We start from the raw sequence: 19,813 nt of genomic DNA, 5'->3' as shown, positions 1-19,813 counted from the left end.
CTCCATTGGTTGGCAGCTTCCTATTAATGTACTGCAGCATGGTGGTGTGTGATTCATATTAGCCTAATGCAGAGGCTTGTTCACACAAAAAATGCATGCAGATCCAGTTATCCTGCTTTAGCACGCCCGTTAACTTTGACCATATTCTGAACTGCCTCTTAATGTAAACTGTAGTTTTGGTATTTTTAGATTCTATTTTCACTCTTCTAAAGGATAACTCCTTCAACTGACCCATCAACAAATGACCAAATGCAGCTTTTCCCTGATCCTCAAAACATAATTTAACCCCATCATTTGTTTTCCTGCAGTTCTGCTCATTTTGATCCCTGTGACCTTGCATCAGGCTTAAGCAGCAATACCATGTACCCCTTTCCCTTCTTAATTCTAGCCTTTCTAAGGTTTCATTGGGCTGAGGGGCTGTGCATTAATACTGGATACATTAACGCTAATATGATCCTAGCATGTAGTCAGGGCCTGAGGGGAGCTGTGATTGTCTGAACATTAACATTAACATCGACATTAACTCATCTGCCTCACTCTCTGTCTGCACCTTGCCCCTCCCTCAGCCTTCTCTGTTTCTCTTCCACCCTCCTCGCCCAAACTCTCTTCTTCTCTTTCTCTTAATACACTTGCTTCCCATTTTCTTCCCTATCTCCGGGCAGCGATGGAGGAGTGATGGAGATGAGTCACATTCTGCTGTGGTTTTTAGCGGTGTGGTGGCAGCCTGTCCTGGATCCTGTCCACAGTGACAGCCACTAGAGCTGTCAGGGAGCTGCTTGCTTTTTCTCTGGCCTGGCTGGCCCGCCTCAGCCTGTCAGTCTCCATGATGATCACTGGCTGACATACAGTATAACCTGCTTGGTGTTGTCAGGCCAGCTCACATCAGCCCCTTAACTAGCTTGCCACACTGCCTTTTGAAGTCCTGGCGGAGACTTGAAATGTTAGGATAGGGCAGATGGGTGAGACGTGTGTGCAAAAAGCTTAGTTGAAGTGTTAATGTGTTAGGTGCTGGTTTAGGACAGCAGGAGTATTGAGGCTCAGAATACATGATCCAGAGGCAGATCATGTTTTCTGAGGGCTGTCGGATTTCTCAACAAGCGAGCCCATCTCACTCACAGTGCACTCTAGGCTGTAAATGTTCAACTAGCGAAATGCATAAAGCTGAAAATGTACTCACATAAGGACATATCGGGATACACAGAATATGAAATAAAAGTGCCACTGTGCACTCTCAACAAAAATTCCTTCTTGTTGTGTGGTGTTTGTGTGTTCATATTTGTGGGTCTGTGTGTGAGAGAGAGACAGGTTGCGTGGGTGTGTGTTTCCACCTGTTACATAACAGAGAGTGGAGGCACAGTGTGCTTCCTTGCCTGCCACACTACAGCGGCTCTTCAGTGGGAGGGAGAGAGGCCACAGCTTTCCTCAGCTTCCACAAGTAGCACTGCTTTTGGTTAAGACACTCAGAACATCACATTGCACCACCGAGAGACACAGAAAGAGTGATGGCAGAGGTTAGAAGGGAGTTCTTCACGTCAAGTAGAAGGTGATTGATGTTAGATGAGTAGGACAACTGAGTGGACTCAAGTGGGGCCTCTGTGGTTGGTCTGAAATGGGTAAACAACAGTAAGCCAAGCTTGTGCTGACTAGTCAGGTGATGAAGTAAATCTTGTATGAGAATGCATATTGGTAGAATTTTTTAAGTATTAAATACATAATGGCCTAAAATTATTTCGAACATTTTTTTTAAGAATATCAACTAAAGAATGTGGTTCAAAACATGAATAACACCTATCAGTAAATCAGTCAGTGCATGTGACACTACATCAGCAGAGGATCCATTTAGTTGGACAACCAAATTTCTGACGCTGTATGTTTAGGTTGTGCTGAGCTTCAGTGTAAATTTATGCAAAACATGATTTTGTAACTGCAAAATGTCTTACACTGCTTTATCCTTTTTCATATCTGCTGGTGAAAGTAGTGTGAAGTCATAGTGTGCTGAACAATGGTAATCGTATTTTTGAAATGGGCTGCATTTATATAACATTTTTTAGCTTTCTTTGGAGCAAAAGATTGAGGGGCAGTGGTTGTGTTCAGTGTCTTTCCCAATGACACGTACTTTAACACGCAGTGTGGAGGAGCCATGGATTGAACCAGCCACCTTCCCACGACCAGTGCAACCTCCTGAGACACAGTTGCTCAACTTGGTTATGGCATATGTATAACAATTCTGTTTTACTTGTGATTTTAATATGACAGAATACAACCCTGTTTTACAAAAAGTGTAGCTAAAATGTTAATTAAAAGTAGAAGTTAATCATTTACAAATCATTTAAACCCCGTGTTCAACTGAAAATTGGAAAGAGGTGACATCAAATGTTGAAACTAAGAACTTTCCTTTTTCTAAAAAACAGTTTTTGAATTTGAAGGTATCGATGTCTCATGAATAGTGAGGTTAAATCCAGAGTCTTTCACAAATACAGATGGTGAGGGGCACAATGCTCTGTGAATCACTGCCTGGGTAAATAGTTGAACAATTTAAGAACAACACATGTTAATATAAAATGGGAATGAATGCTGGCACTTCATCATTTCCATTACTTATCATAAAAATATTCAGATAATCCAGAGAAGTCACTGAATGCAAGCAGCAAGGCCAAAAACCAGTACTAAATGGACAAGAATTTTAGGCCTGTCAGAGACATAGAGACAGTGAAACAGTTTTGTATTTCTACAGTTATAATCTGTACCTTAAGACTAATTACTGCAATAACTTAAAGTTACTTTTGTGCAGTTTTTTGATGGCCAAAAAGTTGGTGTCTTTATAGTGTCTATGTTTGGTCAAATACAAAAGGAAATGAGATAAGATCTCAGAGTTAAAGATTTCACTTTACTTCAGTTAAACAAACAGTATTTAATACACATATAAACCATCACCTCTGTGATTCCATGTGGCTGGTTGATTTTCTCTGGGTCCTCTGGAATACCACAGTTTAAATACATGTGTATCTTTAAACTGCTATTTTATTGTTACAGTGTTACAGGGAAAAAGTAACAATAAATCACACACACACACACACACACACACACACACACACACACACACACACACATGGTATAGATAATAATCTCATGTGTAAAGGTGCCATGAATGTAGAGTGTTATATAAATGCTATTCATCCATCCAGGTTAAGACAATGCTAAACAAATTGGCTTCTTAATAAAAGAATCAGACAGCTGAACCGCTCTGACTGTAGCTGTTCAGCTGAAAACTGCTAAAAATATGAAAAGAAAATACCACAGAGGCCCCAAACTGTTGAGCAACCGAAGCCCTACATCAAGCAAGAATGTGAAAACATTTCACTTTCATAACTGCGTCAGATGGTCTCCTCAGTTAGAGATTGTTGTTGAAAGAAGAGGTGATGCAACACAGTGGTAAACATTCCCCGGTCACAACTTTTTTCACAACTTTTTTTTGCTACCATGCCATTTAAATGACTTGGTAAATACACCAGCTTAATAGCTGTAGTTAAGATGAAAGTATTGGACCCCTCTTTCAGAAACACCTGTTGTCATAAACCAGTAACACCAACTTCAAGTGCAGCTCCTCAGTGTGTCTGAGTGTTACAGTGAGAGAAAGGCGCATGTACACAGATTTGTTTTTTAATGAGATATCCATCAACGCTGTGGTGAGGTGTGGTGTAGAATAATATCAGTCTGCTGTTCAGTATCAAATGTGACTTCAGCGCCACCACTGTTGGTAGCTACATGCAGGTGCGCAGCGCACATCATTCCCACTTTCCTCTAGTAGGATATGGAGGCTGCAGCTTCTCTGTTCTCTTTTTCCTCCTCCGGGTGTGGAATTTGCGCTTGCCAATGGAGTTTTCTGTTTCCCCAATGCCACAACTGATCCTGTGGAGAATTTACTTTTACTTTCTAAGTGCACCAGTGTAACGACAAAAAAAGCGATTCATGGAAATTCTTAGGCTGATTTGCATGGGAAATCACGAGCATTTTCATTTCTATTTGAAGTCCCTTGCCTGAAAACCAAATTTGAATGACTTGTATGTCGGGGAATTTTGAAATTTGCACTTGGAGCTCCATCCCATCACCGGATTAAAGAATCTATTCAGTCCGCGTAATACAGCGGTGCCAGTGGTTTTCGTTTGGTCCCCATTTAGTACTTATGGCTCACCTCTCCACCACGGCGCATCATTAGGATACCGGGGGTGGGGCAACGGCAGCCTGTCCCGGTGAGGGGAGGAGAATACAGGGAACAGAGGCGGTACTTTCTCCGCTGCCTCTTTCTCGGCGCTGGAGAGTGTGGGACCAGGGCTGGAGAGACCGCCGGGGAGCATCAGCAGAACCAGTCCAGCACGGAGCCTCGCCTGGCCGACCGCTGCGCCGTGCACTCTTCTTGGGGACTGCACAAAATTCCTGTGAAATATAACTGCTTTTAATGGCATGTGGCTTGTAACTTTACTTCTGCTGTATTCTTTGCAAGAAGGTAGGCTTGAATTGTGTCTCTTCAAGTGTTGCTCATCTGCATGTTGCCCCCTTACCAGTGCAATGCTGAAGTTGTCTGTGCATGTTTGTTACGTTGTCCGGGTGATGAATTGTGCTGGACTAAACGAATTAACGTCTAAAACGAATGACTCAAACTCCAAAATTGCCGTTAGAGGAAGAATTGTAACTTTTTTTTATGTTTGGCGAAGATGCTTTCCTGAGCAGCCATGATTTTTGGAAGAGAACATGATGGCTGATTCATCGCACGTCCTCACTGTGATTATCTGATGATATTATTAAAATGATAAAAAAAAATTTGGTTCAGTCGGAGAATAAAATCAACATGCCCTGCCGTCGGATGACAGTAAAGAAAAAGCACAAAGATCTCTGAAGTGAACACTGCCTTTCGTTGAGATGAGAAAGATAACGGCATTTGCATTTTGCATGATGAATATGTGGAGGTGTCGTGAATATGGAGGCTGTTGAATAGGAGGAGAGGCTGATAAGGATCTGCAGGCGCGCGCACGGATAAAGGGGCGACCTCGAGCGCTGCTGCTGGACACAGTTGTAGACTGTTTACTCGCAAAAGTCCAAGGAGGCAGAGGAGTTTAATATATTTACTGACTTTTTTTTTGCTGTCCCGTCGAAGCACAAATAAGATGATAGGGTGTGAGTTTGTGTGCGCGAGAATGCGCACACAAGGAGCTTAGGTGACATGGGAGGGGGGAAGAAGCGGGTCCCTAGAGGTTAAAGAATCTTTTTTCTCAGTTTTTCTTTTTGAATGAACACTGAACTATTGCATAAACATCGTTGTGTGCTGATTGGATGCGGGTGCGAGGCAACAAGGGTCAATACGTTTTATGATAGACGTGTGAACTGGGTATTGACCACTGGCCTTTAATTTGCAGATAATTTGCCCCAGTTGGATAATTAAAATACGATGCCATATCTTACCGTTTATTTTCTTTGGCAAAATATAGGAGTGTCAGCGTGTGCAGGCTCGGTTGTTATCACCCCTGGTCTAATTATTCATCCACCATTTTCTGTGGCACCAGATTTCACTGATTGGCTTCGCTCTAAATACTGCAGATACGAAGTAATGATTCATTTTTCCCTTTAAATTTTAAAAAAAATCTTCTGTTGTTTGTCTACTAATTTCCAAACACTTCATGAAAGCCACACAATGAAATAATGTGTTTAGTGTTTATAGTAAATGTTCTTTCGTTCCTTTACGCACAGGTCTGTAACCGAATACACGTGATTCTAAACCATTTTAATCTCACAAATTAGAGAGAAGTTGCAAAAATGTCTTTATAACTGTGGGCAGTGCGCCTGTTTCATGCTCATGCCAGTCGCCATGATTGGCCTTGGCAGTGCCCTCTTTCAGGCTGCAGCTGCGGCGAGGGCTTCTGTGCTGTTTTTGTTATATGTAATTGGATTACAGGGTCTATTTCGATTATACAGACTGTACATCGCCCTGTCCCGTGACTGAACGAGATGTGAGTGTGTGCCTGTGTGTATGGTGGAGGGGAGGGGAGGAAGGGTTGGGGGCTGCAAACAGCCACTGGAGCGGAAAGAGTGCTTGAGATGGGAGAGATGTAGATAACGCGGTGGAAAACAAACTTCAATTTTTCCGTTGTTTTTCCTACGCCATGTTCCCATCGTTTTGCACGATCCAACAGTGATTTGTTGTTTTATGGGGTCGCTGAGTGTTTTATATATGTTTGATTTTTATAAAATAAGGGAAAGGGTAGGTCTATTATCATACATGCATATGCATTAGTACTGCGTATTTTGCTGGTTCGGCCGCGCCTCCTAGAATGACACACAATTTGTCTTTTTTATTTTTTATAAACATGATTATGAGGATTCGCTATGTGTTATGATATTTTGCGAGATGTTTAACTTTATCGTTTCTTTCTTTCATTAATTAAACATTCATTCAGTCACTCTTGGCTGTTGGTTTGCCCCCCCCCCCCCCCCCCCCCCCAGCACACCTGCACCCATGAGTGCGGAGAGCAGGGGGAGAGAACAGGGATAGACAGATAGATGGATGGATGGATGGATGGGGGGACAGAGGCAGAAGAGGGAGGGGGAGTACAGCCATTCTTCTTTGTCATGATTTGGGAGGCTGCTTGTCATTTTATGGAAATAAGATTGAGACAAACACAGCTGAGGGCTGTGGGGGAATCTTCTGTCAGGCCTGACAGGCCATAATAGGGCCCGGGAAACTGGAAAAGGGAAGCCATATTGCAATTAATACATTTAAAAAGAACTGTTAGAAATGGGGCACACGGTACAGAGTTGAATTCGAGGAATTTCGATCAGTATTTATACAATTTTCAAGGAAAACGCCATGTAGTGATCGACATGGACGCGGACTAAGCTCTTGCTATAATTATTTCATCAATTAACATCTTTCCGGTTTTATCCAGTTTTGGTCGACAGGCCTCCTGCAACACACACGTAAAATTAACCGTCTGCATCATGCTGTTCCTCCCACATAGCTACAAAACACGTTGACTTATATATTATTTCAGAACTTTATTTAAACGTGTGTGTTTCTCTTTCTTAACCTTGAGACTCGAATGCAGTGTGTTCCTATCTGCTTTGTGTCTGAGCGCTGTGATATTAAATGATGCCACACTTTTACTGTCTTTACATTCTGACTTGGTGTACGACATATAAAGAGTGTTTCGACACAAGTTAAGTATGGAGAGTAGTTTGGGTATCTCCTCTGGGTATCTGCTAGAGGATCACCTGTCAGTGTTCTCGCCTTCCTTTGGGACACCTTCATATTCTTGAGAGCGGCCTGACCCGCTGATGTGCGCACACCGCGGGGCTGTGTGTAAATTTGGAAACAAAACAGTCACCGACTACTGGAGAAGTGCTTGGAGGGGGAGCCCTGTAATTGCGGTATGAGTCAGACTCTGGTGGCTTCTCGGCTACACCTGCACGATGGACTCGGATGTATTGTTTCTGGACTGGAAAACTTAGCGGCTGATAGAAGTAAGACGCCATCTCTGGAGTTGTTTATTCTGTTTTAATTTATCGATTGATTTCTTCACACACACACACACACACACACACACACACACACACACACACACACACACACACACACACACACACACACACACACACACACATATATATATATATATTACTCCAGAATCGTGGTAATGAAGGACATTCAAAGGTGACCTTCTCCTTTGGCACCCCTTCTGTTTTTTTTAAACCCCTCTAAACACAACATCAGAGGTTATTGCAGTCCGGCCCGACTGGATTTAATTATATGGCTGGAATTCACTTTCCAGTCTATCTGCGACGCACATGTCAAATATCACTTAAATTCTTCCAAGTCACACTTGAGAGCTCCGCGTCTAATTTTCCCGGCTCTGCCTACACAACTTTAAAGTGTTGTCGGAGACACACGGCTCAACAGTTTAAAGCTGTAGGACTGCGTGTCATATTTGGCTGGTTCACTGTCAAATGTCGCTCTGCTCACGTCCATCCGAACGAGCCATTCGGCCTCATATTCAGTCTGAACATTGTGCCATTTTGTGTACTTTGAAACACATGAACCTCGTCGACAAGTTGGTGCGAGGTCATAGTTTCAGCATTACCTGGGGTCTGGACTCCAATCCAAATGATTTCGGTGATCTTTGCTTTCTGTTAAGGATGATGAGGGTATTTTTTAAGTAAACAAGTCACACAGAGATCGACTTTGACGGCTTACACAGGTTGCTCAAAGTCGTGTCTGGTAGCCCGTTTCTCCCACAGAAAGCCATGTCTCATGTCTTAGGACATAAGTAAGCCCCAACCCCAAAATAGCAGTGAAACTACCACAGTCCATAGTAACAATCAACTCTCTTTCACTCCGCCTCTCTCTTGTGTTCTGCTTACTGACAACTTATGGTCCTGTGTCTGAGGGAGAGGAGAAAAAAACACATCACCACAACTCTGACACTCGCTTCAACAGCGGAAATCATCTTTTTGAAGTGTGAGATGTGAATTTTCAAACACCGAAATGGCTGCCTAATATTTCACTGACACTGCATAAGTTGTATGCAGGGCCTTTAACCCCCCACCCCCACCCTGCACCTCAGCGCGCGCGCGTGCGCGCGCGCGCGCGCACACACACACACACACACACACACACACACACACACACACACACACACACCACCTATATTCAATCCAGAATTTTTCTTTCTTTTATTAACTGCAATGTTTAATGAAACTATATGAGACACTGTTAATTTTCTGACTGCACACAAAACTATACTGACACATTGCCATGCAGCAATAATCTAAACGAGAGATATCTTAATCTAAACGAGACCCTCCTCTCCATCAAACACGATCGTGTCTTTTATGTTTTGCTTTTTGCATGCATTATCACTGCAAAGACTTGCTTTGGCTATTATTTGACCTGAATGGGTTTTGTGGGCCGTTATCTGTAGTGCTGCATGGATCGCAATATTGAAAATCTACTTGCAATTAAGAATGTATTTATGTGACTCTGCGTGTGTCTGTTTTATGGGGAGAAAGAGTTAAAGAGGGAGGGAGAAGGAGGAATTTATAGCCCTGTTTCTCTGTGCACGTGATGGTATGAATGTGTGTGTCTGAATAAATGTAGACGAGACAGAAAAGGCTGCATTATGCATAGCGGTTCACCATAGGCAATATTCTGGCTTCTCCAGCATACATATTCATACACCAGTTTTATATCAACTGCAAAAGCATGGAAGGAATGTGCAAAATGTATTTAAGTCTATTGCTGAGATGGACTGGAGTAAAAAAGAACCATCAAAAGAGATACATGGACAAAAAGAAAAGTAAGAATTTAAAAAGGGGGCAAAAGGAGAGAACAAATGAGGAAAATATTGAAGGGTTCATCCAGCAGGAAAGATTTTTCACCCAAAATCACTTTGACCTTCTTCATTGTAATCAGTGCATCGAGGCTTGAAGAAGAAAATCAAAATACTGTTCATGAATGAATGAGTGCTGCTTCCTGGCTCCTTATTCCTCTGCTTGGGAAAAAGAAAAAGAGAGCCTGGGGCAGTGAAAGGACTCAGATAACATCTGAGGTTAGATGTTACTCAAATAAAGAGGAAAAGCAAGATTGTTGCACCCCATGTTTTTATATGTCACTTTACACAAATTATTAACAGTTTGTTATAATATTTGATAGAAAGATATTCTTCTTTAGTTTTCCAGTAGTTGTCTGCATTTCACTGACATTTCATTGAAGCTTTGAATTGGAAGTTAGTATATAGTATGTCATGGATCGTGCAGTATAATGCAGCTAACTGCTATTTGTTTAGATCACATTAATTCCTGTAATTCCTGTCCAATTTGAACATCTCACCTGTCAGATATCCTAAAGAGGTCAAGTCTCCAGGGAAGACTTTACTATTGCCCAACAGCAAACAAGAGCTCTTCGCCATATGTCTAATGTATCTGTGTGATACCCATGACCAGTACAGAGTTACTTTTGATAAGTTTAAAGCAGACGCTTCATTTTGGCAGCTATTATGTGTATGTTTTTACTGTTCTGTACTAAGCTTTAAACCATTACTGCCATAAGACCCTTGGTTGCCACTATCATCTTGATGGTCTTTTCTGCTGGAGGCTGTCATTTTTGCAGTGAAGGCCTGGGCTTGCTTTCATGTGTTTTTGCACGTGCGCATGAATGTGTGTGAACTCAGTGACCTGGATTTATACCATAGAATAAAACAATTAGCCCGTTCATCCCATGCTACTAATTTTAAGAGGTTTCCCTCTAAATTTAAGTGAGTTGTTTAAAAAAAATTAAGCCACCTTTGTTGATTCATCATGATTTTGATTTTTTAAGGTTGGTTTATACTTGAACAGGATATCTTGTATCAAAGCTTCACTGCCTAGGGTTCAGGAAGCTCATAAGTGTTCATATACCAAATCTCAGAAGTTGGGAAGTTAATAAATGTCTTGAAAAGGAATAAATGCCTCTAAAGGGCTTCATTTCATGTGTTCATTTATTCATGCAGCACCTTTTTTGGAAATATTTACCTCTTTGACCCTTTAGAAATGATTCAAATACAGCAATCAAAGAAAACCACCACTATATGAGAGTATACCTGTTGGCAGTTTGGGTATCTATCTATCTATCTATCTATCTATCTATCTATCTATCTATCTATCTATCTATCTATCTATCTATCTATCTATCTATCTATCTATCTATCTATCTATCTATCTATCTATCTATCTATCTATCTATCTATCTATCTATCTATCTATCTATCTATCTATCTATCTATCTATCTATCTATCTATCTATCTATCTATCTATCTATCTTTAGCTTCCCCAGATTAATTAAGTAATTAATAAGTAAAATTAATATACTGAACAGAAGGAAAGGTTATAGATTCCAACTCATATTGTATTCTATATCACCATCTTTGTGAAAGTCCAGCAAAGTTTTGGTGCTTAAAATAAAATAACCAATATTTGAAAGCAAAAGTAAATGGCAATAATATTAATAAAAACAACAACAACAAAACTAAAGAGCAAGAAAAAAATGAAATGAAATGAAGCAGGACACAAACTGTTTGTCTCCTTTGATTTTTTGTGATACGCACCAGTGCCACTGCTCTTATCTGGCATTGTTGCTTTCTTTCAGTCAGGACTGTTCTCTCTTGGTGCCCACTGCTGCCAATACCAAGTTATTGCAATGCCAAATGACACTTAGAATTATTATATTTAAAGCAACTTGAATACTAGAGTTTTTCCTGACTGCCACCAAGCTGTAATTTGTTGGTGTAGAGGTGAAGCTCAGTGAAACAGCTCTACTACAGGAGTCATAGGAGTTTAGAGACTTTATACAAACAGTGTTGACAAGGTTAGGCGTGGCATTTCAAAATGGAGGAATAGTCTTCTAGTCATTTAGATCTATTTTAGCCTTTACAAAAACTGTTTTACATGGCAGTCAATGTTCCAGCATCTTTTATTTGTTCTACACCTCATTTTTAGATCCAAATTCATTCACTCATCCTAATCTTTTCCATTTAGTGGCCAGCCTCATATGGCCTCTGTCTACAAGGCCACAAACCTAGAGTTATCTTTCACTGTTGATTTTTTTTTTTTGCAGGTACTATACAATGAATCTCACATTTGAGGATGTGTGAGTTTCTTGATTCTCAGAACAAGTTGTACTTGCTCTCTTGCTTTGCTGTGCATCAGAGCCTCACACTTCTTTTTCTTGGCTTTGGTTAGAGCCAGTTTTTTCTTTTCTGTGAAAGTAGAAATACACACTGTTGTATAAAATATTCAGTTTTCTTGCAATTTCCTGCATGGAATAGCCTTCATGTGTTCAAACAGATATATTCTGATAAGTTTAAGAAGAAAGCTATTTTTTAGGTGATATAAATTAGCCCAACAGTCTTTGCATTTTAGGGATTTTTGTATTAAATATTTAAACAGCAGTGACATTCCTAAGGACACTGCCTTTTAAATGAGAATATAAATATTTTGTAAACATTTCATGTGCACTGAAACTGGCTTGTTATCAGGAGTTTGGGAGACAGATCAAACCTTTGTTGTGAGTTTTTCATGGATAGTAGATTGTCCTGCTTAGTAAGCACCTGTTGTTGAAAAGTGGTGCTCTGTGGGGAGGAACTTTATAGCATGGGTTTCCATGGCTGAGTAGCTCCTGTACAGATAATGTAAAGGTTCCTCAGTACTTTTGTCCACATAGTGTCCATATGCAACACATACTGTCAAACATTTCCACTAAAATCACTTCATCCCTGCAGCTATGAACTCAAATGCTGTTTGAGTTCATTTGGTAAGACTTTAAGATTAAAGACAACTATGCTACAATTGTGAAGTGCGAGGCGTGTAAGTAGAAAAGCACTGACACGCAAAGCAGGCTATGGTAAACTTAATGTGAGCTGAAGGACAACATTAATCTTATGATGGCAATAGTGAACAATTGCGTAATTATGAATACTTTTTAACCAATACTTAGTACTTTATCATGAAAATATTTTACTTCCAAATAGTGTCACCTGCTAATAGTTTTCTCCTTATTTTCCAAGTATGGCAGCACTTCTGTGTTTATCCCCAGAAATACATAGTGGTGCTCTCCGTGGTGCTGAAAGTGCAGATCAGTAAGCCTAGCAGCCTGTGAAAGTGATTGACATGGATTCAAACGGTAGCATGGATTGAACTTGACCTAAATTCAGATTTTTGAAGAGAGGATCTGCTCCAACAATGACTATCTCCTCTCTGCCGTGCTTGTACACACATACATTTACAGTCACACGCTCTGCACATGCACAAGTGATCGTAGATTTCTGCTGTTGGTTGAATTTGGCATCAAGAGCGGAGGCAGTCATTTAACATTAACCTTTCTCTATCCCTTTCACCTAACCACACACTGAGATGCACGCTCGGTCACTCAGTTGCATCCGAACACCTTTGCACCTGAGAACCTTTCCCCCAACCAGCCACCCATATCCTGTCTACAATATTGCGCTCCTGCCTGGCTCCCTTCCGCTTCACACCCACACACGCATGGAAAAGAGGGAAGTCGGACATCAGCCTCCCACAGCAGTGCGATTACAGAGTGGATAGACTATGTATGTGTTAAATGTGAAAGGAGATTATGTGGGTTTAACTCTCTGTGTCTGGCATACAGATTTCAATCACGTAACATCGCCTTTCTTTAATGTGGCAGGAAAAGACAAGGTTTATGTCTTTTGAGGGGTATCTGGAGGGGGAAAAGGAATTTATGGGAAACAGAAAGAAAAGGAGGAGTTATCGCTCAGATAAGAGAAAGGAAGGCAGGTAGATGCATTAGGTGGCAGGCAGCAGACAATTGAGAGTGAAAATCACCTTACGTCAGTTCAGGCTAATCCCTGCATTTTACTTTTGAGCCTTTTCTCATGTGACCCATCCTATTTATGTCATGTTATTAATGTCATTACATGTTACTATTTATACTAGACAGAAAAGATACAAAAATAGCCTTTATAACATCCCTTCCTTTTTTTTTCTTACCATGCATTCAGATGTTAAAAAAGCAGCTAGTCAGCCTTTGTGTTTCATTTTATAGCTGGCTGCTAATGATATCCATTGATATAGAGGATCTGTAAAAATTAGAGCCTAAATGACATTGGATAGTGTCTTTATATCTCCATTGATAGCTAACACCCTATTTTCTCCCAGCACACAGAGAATTAAAGAGACAGGGCTAATCCAGGCATTGTTGACAAAATCCAGGAAAAGGGATTAATTAAGTATCATTGTCTGAGAAGAAAATACTCTGGCTTGGGGCATAGCGTCTTCCCCTGGCCTCCAGCCAAGCCGAGCTCAGCACTTCTATACACTCCTCTACACCCCTCTTCCCAGTTCCAACAAACACACAGAGAAACAGAGATCTTAAAGGATGCCTCATTGCTTTATAGCTGACGAGGGCGTTGTGCGAAAGAGGATATTTGGTGGTCTGCTTCCCCTTAGGAAAACTTAACTCTTCATCTGTGCCACAAAAGTATTGATATACAGCAAATTACTATGCTACCCAGCATAAATGCACACACATACACATATGCAGCACTTAGCTTTCACACCACAAATGTTTATACATTTTTCCCTCCAGAAAAGATAACAGTGGTGGCGGGGTCATCTTATGTAACCCATTTTTTTTCCTGTTGAGAGGCATGTTTCTAAAGGACTACCTGTTTACACATATTCGATTATAGATCTCAGAGGATTTCGTATTGGATGAGATTTATGTCTGCCTTTTGGCAGACAGTGAGGAAGTTTTTTGAGTTAAGGTGACCTAGGAGCCTGTAGATGCTTTCTTATAGGTTGAATGCAAATGCATGTAGGTTTATGTTTAATGTTTGACTGTATCACACTGATTTAGTTAACAGACCTGTAAAATATTGTAAATACATCTCTAGAATGCATTAGGCCTGAAAGAGTAACATGGATGTTCACGATGCACCTCTATCTATCTATCTATCTATCTATCTATCTATCTATCTATCTATCTATCTATCTATCTATCTATCTATCTATCTATCTATCTATCTATCTATCTATCTATCTATCTATCTATCTATCTATCTATCTATCTATCTATCTATCTATCTATCTATCTATCTATCTATCTATCTATCTATCTGCTTAGTTTTTCATAATAATTGTAATTATAATTTTTTAAAGTCAAAGTTTAAGTTGCAAAGTGAACAAGTACAATTAATATACTATATATTTCATTATTAATGCACTGGCTGTCTGTTGCAGTTTATCATGCTATGCAACTTTATTCAGTCTCCTTGGTCCTTGATTGTGCACATTCTATATTGGGCGTGAATGTTGTCTCTATATCTGACACATATCAGCTATTTAACTCTGTCTCCCCTTCTCTCATCCTAACAGTCAACAGTGAGGATGTTGTCTCTACGCGGCTGTACTTTGTGAACGCCTCCCTGCAGCGGGTGACCTTCTCCAGCTCGGTGGGGGTGTCCCTGCCCTGCCCCGCGGGTGGCGCCCCCCATGCCGTCCTGCGCTGGTACCTGGCTGCCGGAGACGACATTTACGACGTGCCCCATATCCGCCACGTGCATGCCAACGGCACCCTCCAGCTCTACCCTTTCTCCCCCTCCGCCTATAACAGCATTATCCATGACAACGAATACTTCTGCACTGCTGAGAACCAAGCGGGCAAGATTCGAAGCCCCAGCATCCACATCAAAGCAGGTGAGGGCTTAAAACTGAATGGCCAGAAGGACACTTTAATTCAGGAATGTTACTATGTTTCTTACTTACCAAACCAGCAGACTATTACCTTTTTTCTTCTTTATATGTATTTAGAATATATTATTGATGTCAGTGTTATTGTATTTAAGGTCAGTTTTAAATGTACATTAAAAGTACTGGTCCACCTACATGTTACACATACAGCAGCTGCTCATGGAAAGTCATGCTACGAAGCTCCCAGTGTGCAGTTTTTGTACTGATGTTAATGCCAAAGAAGGTTTGGAGCTCTGCAGTTACTGAGTCAGTGGAGTGGTATCAGCTTTTACACACTATGGAACCTCAACACTTGGCAAACCTGATCTGTAACTTTACATGACCTTCGACCTCATGGCCAAGTGGCAGCTGTTTCTAAATGCTTCCACTTTGTGAAAATATCACTTTGTAGAATCATGCGATATCTAGGAGGGAAGAAATTTCACAAACTGACTTGTTGTAATGGTGACATGTTATTATAGTACCACATTTCAATTCAGTGAGCTCCTATTCAAAGATTAAGAGGTGCAACTTTTGTCATATCATGTATGTTCAAGGCAGGTGAACTAACTAACCTTACCTTTTCATGCTTTTCTGGCCCGGTAGTTGTTGCCGTTATTAAAACTAACATGGAGATAGAAGTATTTTGTGTCCACTGTTATGACCATGTTATGACCATCATAACAAAAAGACTTTTTCGTTCATTTCTAGACTGACTTTTTTTTTTAGCTTTACTATAGAAAGCCACTACTGGACTCTTTCAGTGATTGGATACATTTTCTGTAACAAAAAAAAAGAGAGGTAGCAAAACTTTTTCAGGAGAGGTACTTCAAGTTTTGAAAAACAAATTCTTGTGCCACCAAACTGGTCGAGTGCAGTGCGTTGGAATATGACAAGAAAACTGATCTTCATGTTTTAAATTTGTTGAGGGCCCATTGGAGACCACTAAGGTTATCAATAAAATAATATTATGTGGACATTCTGAAAATTTTCACTTCACTAAATACTCACCAAAAAATGTCCAAGTGCCAAGCTGGAGGCAGTTTTTTTTGGCACACATTGAAGTGATCACAAAAGCAACATAGCCACAGCCAGCATCTGAAAATATGGTCACACAAACAGCCCACAGTCATATTGTCATTTTAAACCAAAAACTTTTCTCGGTGGGGCTTAAGTAGCTCCGAGTGCCCTGACACACATGCAGGCACAGAGACAGTTGGTTTGGTGACCTGTCCACACTCCCTGCCAAGGTCAAAGCTGGAGAGAGGTGCTGAACACACCGAGGAAAGGTGTTACTGATCTTTTAACACTTGCACGGTGACACACACACACACACACACACACACACACACACACACACACACACACACACACACCACAAAAAGTAAAAAACACATGCACATGACCTCATGTGATACACACTTTATACAATAGATATGCACGTTTGCATGTTAATGCGCATGTACACAAACACGGACCCACACATGCACGCGCACACACAAACAAACACATACCAACATGCACACCAGCCTGCGAATAGCTCGTGCCAGCAAGCCTCCTGTCTCCCAGTCTCTCCATCTGTCCATGAACTGGAAAGTCCCCTAACTACACACACACACAGGCTAACACAGACACACACACACACACACACACTGAAACACAGGCTCAGCCATTTTCCTCAAGCTGGCTCATGGTGTTTAGTCGCCAGCTCTTTGTAAGGGTGTTTGGCAGGAAAGATTTTGGAGTGAGCTAGACACATGAAAAGATGTGAAAAGAAATCCTGAAAAAAAAGTAGATTTTTAGGTCATGCTAATAGCCAGTGAGGCATTTTGACTGTGTTTATCAATTCTACCTGAAGAGAGAGTCAGCAGTTCCTTAGCACACACGTATACCAACAAAATCATTCTCCAAAATGCTGCTGGATCATCTTCCTCGCGACCACTAACACAAACACTCTCATATGTGGTCCCCAGAGGATGACAGTCCCTTCAGCGTGAGAGTGACCTTACAGCCAGTCTCTGTGCTGGGATGACCTTCCCTCCCAAATAATTACAACAATTAATCAATTAAATGCTGAGGCAACCACAACTCCACAGCTCCATAACCAGAGCTCACATGCATGTGTGTGCCTCATTACCCCTAGAGTTGTACACAACACACAGGCTCGGTTACACTCACACAAAATCCTGTAGTTGCCATGGGCGACAGAGGCGTGAGCGCTAGGGTGTGGCATGCCCTGTCTCAGGTGGTGCAGGAGAATGATGACAGCTGACAGCTCACAGTGTGACACCCCCCCCCCCCCCCCCCCTAAAAAAATTCTCTCCCACTTCCCCCTGCGTCATTCTCCCCCTCTCTCTCTCGCTTCACATCTTCACATCTCCCTTTCTCTCTTTATCCCTCCCCCTCTTTCTCACCCTTTTCTTTGCATGCTGATTGTGGTCCAATAATAGCTCAAGCACCTGTCTGGATAGCTCTACATTTATGAAAATCAGTATGTGGGCTGCTTGTTTTCCTGTATATGTTTTTGTTTGGGTATCTCATTTTGAAAAATCTAGTTTTCTCTGTGCATTTTTCACTCGAGTGTAACGCCAGTCTATTGCACGCAACTATTTTTGGTAAAACAGTTTGATACATTCTCATATCCAGAGGCAACTGAAAGGCTATTGATATACGTATGTTTAAACTGGAGTGTGCATGGCAACTTGAGTTTCATCTTCAGTTTGATCTGTACTTACTGGAGGGTTAGGCGCTTAACCCAGCGGTCGTAGGGGGAGATGCAGGGTACACCCTACCCAAGACAGAGAGATGCACATCCACACCGACAACCAATTTAGAATCACCAGTTAACTAAACAAAAATTTCAATATTATATTATAAATGGTATAATTTGTTGAATTCAACTCTGACCAAAAAAGAAAACCTTTTTTCATGACTGTACTGTATATCTATCTGTCTATCCGCCTAGCATTACCTTAGCTTCAGTTCAAAACTTAAAAATATCAAGGGACTTTCTCATAAAGCAAATTTAGCATTTTTCTCTGTCTGTTAATAAACAAAAGACCCAAAGGACATTTGAAGGATAGAAATTTAAAACAAAATTGCAAAAAAACATCTGAGAGTTTTGTTTTTTGCTCACATAACACATCTTTACAAAAACTTGGTATAATGATTTGGGTAGACCTGTTCGGTGAGCCCCACCCTATCTCCCCTTTGTTCCACCTAAAACACACAAACCTACGTAGGACAGGGCCAAGGCAGCAGGTGTTTAGATCTATTTCTTCTATCTGCCCTCCTCATATCTGTCTGAACCTGAACCTGATAGACTGCTTTTTTTCATCCTTTTCAATTCAATAATGCAACCCACATCCATTCATTTCTCTTGTATTTCATTATACTTCCCCGTTTCTATCCTTTCCCTTTGCTGTGTTTTTAATGCTCGCTTTATGAATAAGTAAATGCAGTATTTGGTTTCTCCGTCGTTAATTATTGAAGCGACAGTGATACAGGACTTGCCTCCCAGTGCGCCCAGTCGCCCAGACCCATGTTTTAACTTGTATCTAGGCAACCAGGCTGCATATAGTCAGGCATCAGTAACATCCTAATGATTCTGCTGCGCATGCGATGAGGGGGAGTGCAATTTACACACAAATCAGTTGGGGTACCATTTGCATCATGTCACAAGGCTTAAGAGGATGAATATGTAATGGTTTTTTTCCTCTCTGTCTTTCATATTTTCTAAGAGAAACGTGTGATAAATGACAATGCTATCACAACAGCTGCCTCTTAGTGGGGTCGGTTACATAGATGGGTCCAAGGGCATGTCGCCATACATGGCTTGATTGACAGATTTTAATGGGGTAACGAGTGGTTAAACAACACTTTCTTAAAAGGAATCAAGTGTAGGGCAAGGTGGGATCACTGACAGGAAGTACAAACCCGAGGTGACCTTGACTGGTTTAGCACCTCTGCTGTATTAAAATGTGACCACTGTCATCATCACGCCAAACATTTACAATCTGCCAAGCCGATTTTAAACACTCTATGAGAGGCTCAGTGGGCATTGGGGATTTTACTTGCTATTGACGAGAGGCAGCAGGGTCAGTCAGAGAGTAAATAAATGATTGAAAGAATTGGCTCGGCCACAACAGCCGAGGCCACTCTGTCGATCCAGGGTATCGATCTGAGGTAGATGGCTTCAGTGAAAAGCAAGGGCTGTTTAAATGAAAAACTGAGATTAGGACCTGATTGGAATTAATTGTGTTTTAGTTTTGATTTATTTACAAATTAAGCTTCAATTCACATTAGCCGCCCGTGAGTTAGGTGACCAAGTGAGAAACAATAACCAGGCATAATTAAGGTCCAAAGTGGCATGGTAGTGCCATAATTGTCAGTGTCAAGGCTCAATAGCCAATATGCATCATCTGTTTTTGGCAGGATCATATATATGTCAAAAAGTGACATTTCCATGGTGTTGACACAGTCTGCCCCAGTCTTAACTCCTTAACAAGGCCCAAGGATTAG

At 41.1% G+C, this 19,813-nt stretch overlaps 1 protein-coding gene across 1 annotated transcript in view; it reads left to right on the top strand.

Annotated features, from left to right (window-relative positions):
• Positions 1-4,277: 4,277 nt before the first annotated feature.
• dscaml1 (Down syndrome cell adhesion molecule like 1) overlaps positions 4,278-19,813 on the top strand; it is a 113,821-nt gene continuing 98,285 nt past the window's right edge. The window contains exons 1-2 of the mRNA XM_026191298.2: positions 4,278-4,504; positions 14,939-15,259. Of these exons, the coding sequence (XP_026047083.1) occupies positions 4,462-4,504; positions 14,939-15,259 (364 nt within the window). The 5' untranslated portion in view covers positions 4,278-4,461. The remainder of the gene's footprint in view (positions 4,505-14,938; positions 15,260-19,813) is intronic.

The sequence above is a fragment of the Astatotilapia calliptera genome, chromosome 14 (genome assembly GCF_964374335.1).
Source record: "Astatotilapia calliptera chromosome 14, fAstCal68.1, whole genome shotgun sequence".
Taxonomy (NCBI): Eukaryota; Metazoa; Chordata; class Actinopteri; order Cichliformes; family Cichlidae; genus Astatotilapia; species Astatotilapia calliptera.
The sequence above is the reverse complement of the archived record's forward strand: the minus strand, read 5'-3'. Positions and strand labels throughout refer to the sequence as shown.